The sequence below is a fragment of the Orycteropus afer genome, unplaced genomic scaffold (assembly GCF_000298275.1).
Source record: "Orycteropus afer afer isolate SDZICR_OR568_19922 unplaced genomic scaffold, OryAfe1.0 scaffold00493, whole genome shotgun sequence".
Taxonomy (NCBI): Eukaryota; Metazoa; Chordata; class Mammalia; order Tubulidentata; family Orycteropodidae; genus Orycteropus; species Orycteropus afer.
The window spans coordinates 1,289,231-1,299,859 of NW_006922080.1; the positions used below are offsets into that span (position 1 = coordinate 1,289,231).

Genomic DNA, 10,629 nt, shown 5'->3' on the forward strand with positions numbered 1-10,629 from the left:
AGCACTTGAAACAGTTCCTTCGCAGTTGACTTTCCCAATGCTACACGTCGTCTAATGTCCTGACTGCTGCTTCCGTTCTTCATGATATTCTGTTATTATCTTTTTTATTTCAGTTGCTTTTGTTGTGACATCACCCATTTCATTTCTCATTTGTGTTTTTGCATCTTCTCCTTTTCCTTTGTTAGATATACCAATAGATTTTCAATTTTACTAATCCTTTCAAGGAACCAACTGCCAGTCTTATGTAATCTTTCTGTTGTTTGTCTGTACTCTTTTTCATTTATTTCTGCTCCAATCTTTATTATTTCTTTTCTTTTCATGACTAGAGGCTTTTTTTTTTTTTTTTGCTGCTCTTTGTCTAATTATTAGTGATGTTTATTTTCATTTTTTTTTCCTTTTTTTGATATGTGTGTTTATAGAGAAGGAGCTCTGGCGGCATAGTGCCTAAGGCATTTGACTGCTATAAATTGCCCTCTGAGCACTGCTTATGCTGTGTCCAAAGATTTTGGTATGTTGTATTTTCATTCACATTTGATTCAAGGAATTTTTTTTTTAATTTCTTCTCTTATCTGGTAATTTTAAAACAAAGTGTTATTCAGTTCCTGTGTTTCATTATTTCTGGTGCTACTTTCAGGATTCTTTCTTTTTGTTTGGTTTTGGAAAGTTTGATTATGATGTGTTGTGATTACTTTCATTTGGAGTCTGTCTGTTTGGTGTTTGTTGAGTTTCTTGAATGCATATCTTCTCATCTTTTATGATATTAGGGAAGTTTTTTCCAACAAATCTTTAACAATTTTCTGGTGCTTTTTTTTTTTTTTTGGTCTCTTTTTGTTCTGAAATTCTGATTACACATCTTATTCCTCTTGATCATGTCCCATATAAATCTTAGGCTTTCTTCATTTTTTTTATTTCTTTTTCTGACTGTTCCTCTAACAGAGTACTATTTTGAGAGATTTGTCTTTAGTCTCACTAATTCTATCTTCCATTTATTCAATTCTACTCTTATATCCCTTAAAATGTAATCTACATCTGAAATCTTAGCATGAATCCTGGATTTCTACTTGTTGTTTTTCTATGGCATCTGATTTTCCCTTTTCTATTTGTTATTGTATTGTTTTTCTTAATTATTTTAGAGTTTTTCTTCTGGTTTTTTTTTTTTTTTTCCATCATGTTTTCCTTGATCTTTCTCTCAATCTGTTGAAGGTACCTAAATAGAATTGTTTTGAATTCCTTATCAGGTAGTTCTAATGCCATTTCTTAAGAGAGGTTTTTTGATCTATATTTTTTCATCTTGTTTGTGCCACTCTGTCTTAATTTGTTGTTTGAACTGAGTTTATATGTTGTCTCTAAGACATTGTGGTATTGTATTTGTATTTAATTGGTGGTCGTATGTTGGTGTGTGTTTTGGTAACTTTCTGCTGCTCTAACAGAAAATACCACAAATGGGTGACTTTAACAAATAGGAGTTTATTCTTTTACAGTTTTGGAAGCTAGAAGTATGAGTTCAGCGTGTTAAGCTGGGTGAAGGCCTCGTCCTTGGGCTTCAGCTCTGAATCTTGCTCCCAGCCCACTGGAGCTGGAGGTGTCTCTTCACTCAGGCAGCTGCTGGCAGTTGAGGCTGACAAACCCAAGATTGTCAAGACAAATATAATGGCAAACCCAAGACAAATGTAATGGTACAGTCCCAATATTATCACAAAACATGGCAGGTCACTAGTGGAAGTTCCAAGACATTCCCAAGATTGGCAGGAAACATGGCAGGGTGCTAAATGAAAACTTGGCCACATGCAGGATTCAAGTATGCCAAAAAGCTCAGAGACCTTCCTCAAAGCTGCTGCTTATATACTGGAAGCAGACCACATCCCTAGGGCAGCTACTCAGCTGTTCCAGTAGATTCCACCATGAGGTTGATTACCAATCTCACTATGGAGAATAACTACTTCCAGCTGCCTAGCCACTCAAAACCAGGCCCAGCCAAGTTGATGCATAACCTTAACTACCGCATTGTGTTTTGCCCAAGTTTTAACTTTTTTACTTCTTTTTTTTTTTCAAGATTTTCATTTTCTTTTCTTTTTTTTTTTTTAGTTTTTTGATGTATTTGAGTGAGTGGGGTATATTTGCTGTTCTGCTTACTAGTTTCACAGATATAAAGGCTCACCATGTGCCTCTGATGGGTATAATAGAGGATGGGAGTGTGTGCACAGTTTTTTGTTTGGTGTATGTGTAAAGCAGTTGAGGGTGAGTCACGATGATATTGGCTGCCATCTATCATTGATCAGGCAGTGCAGAAGTAGGTGGTGGCCCTTCCCCATTAGATGGGGCTGCAGGAGGTATGAATATGCCCGGGCAGTGTGGGCACCATTGATTTCTGGTCGCCAGCTACTGCTGTGGGTGCCTGTGCAGTCCTGGGTGAGCAGAGCCAATTATCATAATGTTGCTTGCAAAGATTCAAAATGGCTGCACTGTGTTAGGTCAGCTGACAATTCACAGCTTTGTTGGTCTCCTTGTTCACTCTTTTCATTCAGTTTCTTTTTCTAGTCAGTATTTCATCTACTTCTTTATCGTTCCTTTTGAAGCTCTGGGTTCCAAGACTATCATCTGTATTTGTTTCATTTGTATTATCATGTCTTTGTTGTAGAGGATCTGGGTAGCTTGTCTGCTTAGACTGCCATCTTGCCAGAAGTCCCTCTCATTTATATTTATAACAAATTTATTGAAATTAGCTTTTTGGACACTCATGTATATAAGCTTTTGAAAGTGAGTCATGATTTGATAGTTAGGATTGCTTTTCATTAATTCTTTTCTTATTTAGCATATTATTTAGCAGTGATGCTTTCAGTATTGTAATTCATATTGTTGTTGTTAGGTGATGTTCAGTAGATTTTTTTTACTCATAGTAATCCCATGTGACAGAGAAGAACTGCCCTACAGGGTTTTCTAGGCTGTAATCTTTACAGGAGCAGATCACAGATCTTTCTCTCATGGAGCCACTAAAAAAAAACAAAATCAAACTCACTGCCATGAAAGCGGATCTGACTCATAGCAACCCCTCCTTGGGTTTCCAAGGCAGTGTCACTACAGAAGTAGATTGTGCAACCTTCCTTCTGAAGAGTGGCTGGTGGGTTTGAACTACCAGCCTTCTGGTTAGCTGTCAAGTGCCTTAGGCACTATGCCACCAGAGCTCCTTCATGGAGCCACTTGGTAGTTTCAAATCACTAACTTTTGGTTAGTAGCCAAACATTTAACTTAACTGTTGCTCCACCAGGGTTCTTGTAATTCATGTTAGTCTTTTTACTTGGGATATTTGTGAGTCACAACCCTATTGGAAATTTATGATTTCACACTCTTGCTTTCTCTTTCTCCCTAGGTAGCTGGGCAGCCATTGAGTCCCTCTGCCCAGCAGTCTCAACAGGGGCTCAGCCCCTCCCACATACAAGGCAGTTCCTCAGGCCAAGGTCAATCACTTCAACAGCAGCAGCAACAGCAACAAAATTCATCTGTACAACACACATACCTACCCAATGCTTGGAATTCCTTCCGTGGTTATTGTAAGTAAGGAAAAAGGGGATGGTGCAATAGATCATAGGTGGGGAATCTCTAGCCATTAGTCATAATTTCATCAGCTTTACAATAGATTTTTTCTGGATTAAATTGTCGATTGATCATTTTCTACATTCTATAGTACACATATCTAAAAGAGTTCCATGGCAAAATTCAGGCAGTATTTTGATCCCAGAGAGCCACTCTTGTTATAACATTTTCAGAGATAATAGGTATTAAGATTTCTGGAGAAGTTTATGTAGGTGGTTTAAATAGTAGAATAGATGGATGTAGGATATTATTTGAATAATTTCTTTCAGAAGAATTGGCATAATACTCATCCCTATGAGGCAGAGGTTAAAAACTTCCCAAATGTCCAACTTTTCCAAACTGCTATACCACTCTACCAAAAATACCAAAAACCAAACCCACTGCTATTGAGTTGTTTCCAACTCATAGCAACCCCCATTGGGTTTCCACAGTTACAGATCTTTATGGAAGTAGATTGCATCATCTTCCTGCTGTGGAGCAGCTGGTGGGTTTGAACCACTGACCTTCTGATTAGCAGCCAAATGCCTTATGCTCTGTGCCACCAGAGCTCCTTCTGTACCATTCTGTCATCTCTTAAATCAACTCCTTTTCCTCCCCTCAGTACTTTCCCACCTGTCTTAGGGTTCCTTATTTTGCAATAACATCTCATAGAACTCACACACTGCCAGTAAAATGGTTCATGTGGTGGTGGGGGCTGGGAAGCTGGCAAGTCCCAAATCTGTGGGTTAGGCATAGATCTGGGGGATTCTCCTCACTCATGTGGTTGCAGGGACTGGTGAAACCAAATAGGCAAACCAGACAACTTGTTGCTATCTCAAGGCCAGAAGTGAGATGATGACAAACCAAATGCAGGATCTGTAGCAAGAGAGAGCTAACTATGCTAATACATTCACATATATACCCTTAAAGAATTAAGAGTATGGCCTTGAGTCACATCCTTCAGCAAGTCACTACTCAAGGTACGTCACACCCTCAACAGGCATAAAGGCTAGGATTTACAATACATCACAAAATGGACAACTATGGCTGGAAAGGCCATATTAAGCAATTTACTGCACTGCAGATATGTTGATAGTATTGATTCATCTTTCTCACAAATATTTATTGAATGTTTACATATGTCAATCACTATGCTAGTCCTTGGGTATATAGAAATTAATATTATTAATATTAGTAATGATCACAGTAAACATTAATTAGTGGAGGTATTCATGTTTAAGTGGTAGTGTTCTTACCTTCTGTTCTGGTGCTGCTCTGACAAGAATATCCCATAAATGGGATGGCCTTAACAAACAGGAGTTTATTCTCTTACAGTTTGGAGGCTTTAAGTTCAAGTTCAAAGTGCCAGGCTCTAGGGGCTGGGTGAAAGCCCCTCAACCTTGAGTTCTAGCTCTGCCTCCTGCTCCTGGCCCACTGGGACTAAAGGCATTTCTTCACTCAGACAGCTGATGGCTGCTGAGGTTGAGAAGCCCAAAGTTGACAATTAAAAGGTACAGTCCTGATGTTACCAAAGCACACAGCAGGCCATTAATTCAAGTTCATTTTAAGTCCCAAGGTTGGCAGAGCATGGCAGGCTGCTGAACAATGACATGGCTACATGCGGGGTCCAAGCATGCCCTATGCTGGAGACCATTCCCAAAACTGCTTCTTATATATGGGAAGCACACCACATACCCAAAGCAGCTACTCAGCTGCTTGTGGTAGATCCCACCATGCTAATCATGGGAAATAACTCCCCCCAGCTGCCCAGCCACTCAACCAGGCCCAGCCTAGTTGACACACAAACATAACCACCACACCTTCCATGAGGCAGACCTGGATTCAATTCCTGGCCAGCACACCTTATATGTAGCCACCATTTGTCTGTCAGTGGAGGTTTGTGAACAGATGTCAGCAGAGCTTCCAGATAAAGATGGACTAGGATGAAAGGCCTAGTTATCTATTTCTGAAAACAGCTGACGAAAACTTCATGGATCATAGAGGTCCAGTCTACAACTGATCATTGGGATGACACAGGACTAGGTAGTGTTTTGTTCCATTGCGCATGAGATTTCCATAAGTCAGGGGCCTACTTGATGGCAGCTAACTAAAACAACAATACGTATTAACCTTTTCTGTGTGTTGTGAATGATTCTTAAATATGTATATATATAAAATATACTACATTTAGTTGTTGTTGTTGTTATGTGCCACCGAGTCTGACCTGACTCATAGCAACCCCTCCTTGGGTTTCCGAGGCAGTATCACTACAGAAGTAGATTGCCCCATCTTTCTTCCAAGGAGTGGCTGGTGGGTTTGAACCGCCAGCCTTCTGGTTAGCAGTCAAGTGTCTTAGCCACTATGCTACCAGAGCTCCTACTACATTTAGTATTCACAGCATATTGATATGATTATCATTTGCATTTTACAGATAAGGCAATTTAGACGTAAAGTAACTTGTCCAAGGAACATAGTTGACTCTGTAACTCACCATCTAAACCACCCTGTTGTTCTGACTCTCCTAATAAGACAGTCTTTGGCTCGGAGAGACCATCATGTAGTGGAAGAGACAAATAGATAAATGGTTCATTCTAATGCTGTTAGATCAGTGCTATGGAAGTGGTAATAGGCTACCTGCCAGAGGTCAGAATAGGTAAAGATCTTGGTGAGGATGACAGCTTTGGTTATAGGCTGGAAAGGATGAGACTTTTATTATTGAAGGTGTGGAAGGGACAGGGAGAGAGGTCATAGTTGGTCCTGAATAGGAGGAAACTACCAGAAATGGGACCAAGAAGAGAGGAAGGTCAGTGTTGACCTTTTGCCTTCTACTGATTTCTTCTTTTGGGTATCCATATTGGTTGTGATTGATCCATGACTATGTTACATACATTTGCTATGGAGTTAGTCTCAAGCTCTAACATTTAATCATTTTTACATCTATTTTTCAAAATTTTGGTGGTCATAATGAAGGCTGGGTCTAGTTTCCAGTCAGGAAAAGATTCTTGTATTCATGGTAAATATCAAGAGCATTCTGATAGACTGACATTTATACTCAATTTAATTCCTGTGGAAGAAAGTAGATTAATGAAGATATCCATGATAATAATAATATGAGCTGGCATTCTAAGTTGAAAGAAAGAATCCAGAAGAGAAATTTTCTATTGGGAAAAATTTCAAAATATATGAAATTAGAGAGAATAGCATAATGAATCACTGTTCCCATTATCCAGCTTCAACTCATGTTGTCAATTTATAGCCATCCTTCTTTTATCTATATTCTTATTCTTTCCTTATCTTTTAGCTAGATTATCATCCAAACATCATATTATTTTATGCATGTAGATTTTAGTATGTATCTCTAAAACACAGGAATATTTTTAAAAAACATACCACCAGTACTGTTATTACACCTAAAATAAATAAGAGTAATTATTTAACCATCTACTTTATATTTCCATGATTGTCTCAAATTTTTTTCTAAATTTTGTATTTTGTTGTTGAGAATATACAGCAAAGCATAGATCAGTTCAAATTTCTACATGTATAATTCAGTGACATTGATTACACTCCTCGAGTAGTACAACCATTCTCACCCTGCTTTTCTAAGTTGTTCCTCCCTCATTAATATAAATTTACCCCCTAAGGTTCCTATCTAATCTCTTAAGTTGCTGTTGTCAATTGGATCCCAAATAGATAGCTCTTAAAAGAGCACCATGCTCAAGGCAGACTTGTTATACTAGGTAAGCTAAACTATTTTTCACTTATAAGATGAACTAAGGGGATATTTTTGGTTTAAGGTTTAAAGATTATCTCAGGGCAACAATTGTAGGGGTTCATCCACCCTTCATGACTCCAAAAAGTCTACAGTCCTTGAAAATTTAAAATTGTGTTCTGCACTTGCCCCTTTTGATCAGAATTCCTCTATTGAATCTTTGATCAAAATACTCAGTTATGGTACCTGGGTACCATCCAGTTCCTCTGGTCTTATGACAAAGGAGACAAGTTGTTCATGGAGAAAATTAGCCACACATTCTACATCCTCCTCCTATTCCTGACTCTCCTTCTGTTGTTCCAGGTGAATACAGACCAATTGTGTGTTGGCTGGCCACGTGTAAGCTTTTAAGAGTCCAGCCACTACACAACGAATTACGAGTTAGAAGCACTAAACATGTTATTAGGCCAATTAACTGGTATGTTCCATGAAGTCATGACCCTAAACTTCTAAAGTGAGGAATCAAATTCCAAGAGGTGTTTGGTTGTGTATAAGCAGCCTTAGAAGCTTATATATCTGTTTTTGGTCATTGTTGTAAATATATTTATCATACAACTTTTGCCAATTCACCTTTTTATAGGTATACAATTAATTGGCAACAATTACCATAATTGGCTGTGCAACCCTATCCTTAAAGAACACAATATTTCCATCCCCATTAACCATTTCTTTTCCTTCTACTTCTTGCCCCTTGTAACCACTAATAAACTTTAGACTATATACATTTGCCTTTTCTTGCCTTTTTATATAACTGAGTAATACAGCATTTGTCCTTTTGTGATTGGCTTATTTCACTCAGTATAATGTCTTCAAGCTCCATCTATACTGTAGCATGTATTAAGACTACATTTCTTCCACTGTATATATGGTAGTATTCCATGTATGTACCATGTATGTATGTACCACATGTTGTTTATCTGTTCATCTGTTGATGGGCATTTAGGTTGTTCTACTTTTTGGCTATTGTGAGTGAACATTGGAGTATGAGTGTCTTTATGAGTCTCTGCTTTCAAATCTTTTGGGTAAATACCTAGAAGTAGAATTGTTGGGTCATATGGTAGTTTTATTTTTAGTTTTTTGAGGAGCCATTACACTTTTCCACAACAGTTGTATGATTTTGCATTCCTACCAGTAATGAAAAATGGTTCCAATTTCCCCATATCCTCGCCAATACATGTTTTCTGTTTTTTTAGCACTAATTATTCAAATTTTTATTTTAATGAACAATATTAGAAAATTAACTTTTAAATCAACTAAAGTTTATGGAAAATAAAGTGGCAGATAAGTTGTTGTTGTTGTTAGGTGCTACTGAGTCAGGTCTGACTCATAGCAACCCTATGTACAATAGAATGAAACACTGCCTGGTTGTGTGCTATCCTTACACTCCGTGCTGTGCTTGAGCCCATTGTTGCAGCTACTGTGTCAATCCATCTTGTTGAGGATCTTCCCCTTTTTCTCTGATCTTCTACTTTACCAAGCCTGATATTCTTCTCCAGGAAATGGTCCCCTCTGATAACATGACCAAAGTAGGTGAGACGAAGTCTGGCCATTCTCATTTTAAGGAGTATTCCTGCTGCACTCCTTGCAGGACAGATTTCTTCTGGCAGTGCATGGCATTTTCGGTATTCTTTGCCAACACCATAATTCAAAAGTTCTAACCATTCTTGGACTTCTGGTAAGATGGTAGAATAGACAGACAAGCTACATAGACCTGCTTCAACAAAGGAAAGAAAAACCAATTGACAGAGATACAGAAGATAATCCCAGAGCCCTGAGCTTTGAAAGGAAGTATACAAAAGTGGATTAGGCATCAACTAGTGGGAAAACTTGAATGAAGACAGTGAGTATAGAGACAGACCTGCAGACTGTCAGCTACTCTGACGACACCAACAGCCTGAATATTTCCGAGTGGTATTGGGACCTGAGAATTGACCTAAAGATCAGCCCTGGTCGCCAAGGGCTGCAGGGATGACTGCACTGGTGGCCTATGACTAGGAAGGGAAACAGCAAGGAGGGAGACAACCTGAGCTGTGGACTTTGGGCTATCCAGAGAACACAGCCATTTTGAATGTTTACAGGTAGTGGCCATTTTGGATATTTAAAGCAACAGCATTCTAATTCAGATTCTAGAGACCTAAGAATAGGCTCTGATTGCCAAGGATGGCAGGGACATACAGGAGGCTGACAATGGGAAAGGAGACAGGTGGTGAGTATATAAGTGCTGCCAACTAGTGAATACAGGAGCACAATATTGCTTACATAGATAACATCCAAACAAAACAAAGAAAATGAAAATCATGGGCAAGTCACTTCAACATACAGTCACCAAGTAATATAAACACAAAAAATGTCACAATGTCTCAGAGACAGACCATCACAGACCACACAAAGAAGCAAGATAAAGCAGGAGAAACAAGGGCCCAGGATATAGACCCAGAACACACCCCTGAGGAAGAAGCAGCATTGGAACTCCCTGATAAGGAATTCAAAAGAATTATATTGAGGTACCTTCAATGGATGGAGAAATAGATAAAGGAAAACCCTGACAAAATTAGGGAAAATCTTAAAAAAATTTCGAAAGACAATACAAAAACAAAATGACAAAATAAATGAAAAATTAAAAATGACACAATATCTACAGATAGAGTTCCAGAAGATTAATACTAAATTTTCAGAAATAGATAACACATTGAATGGTCAAAGGAGTAGAATTGAATCAATGGAAGACAGAATTAGTGAGATTGAAGACAAATACCTCAATACTTCATTGGAAAGGGATCAATCAGAAAAACAATCAAAACAAAATGAAGAAAGCCTAAGGTTCACGTGGGATACCATCAAAAGGAATAACCTACATGTAATCGGGATTCCAGTAAGAGACAAATAAAACCACAGAGAAAATTGTCAAAGATTTGTTGGAAGAGAATTTCCCTGGTATGATGAAAGATGAGGATATATCCATTCAAGAAGTCCAGTGAACCCCAAACAGGATAGGCCCCAAAAGAAAATCACAAAGACAAATCATCATCAACTTACCAAAACCAAAGACAAAGAATGCTGAAAGCAGCACAAGAAAAACGAAAAGTTACCTACAAGGGGCAACCAATAAGACTAAGTCGGATTTCTTGGCAGAAACCATGCAGGCAAGAAGACAATGGGATGGTATACATAAAACCCTGAAAGAAAAAAATTTCTAACCAACAATTATATACCCAGCAAAATTGTCCCTCAAATATGATGGTGAAATTAGGACATTTCCAGATAAGCAGAAATTAAGGGAATTTGTT

General features: G+C 38.3%; 1 protein-coding gene across 1 annotated transcript in view; it reads left to right on the top strand.

Moving 5' to 3' along the window:
- The window catches only part of PRDM10 (PR/SET domain 10), a 167,474-nt gene that overhangs the window by 137,045 nt on the left and 19,800 nt on the right, over positions 1-10,629 (top strand). Inside the window, exon 20 of the mRNA XM_007955182.1 lies at positions 3,368-3,548. Coding sequence (XP_007953373.1) covers positions 3,368-3,548 — 181 coding nt within the window. The remainder of the gene's footprint in view (positions 1-3,367; positions 3,549-10,629) is intronic.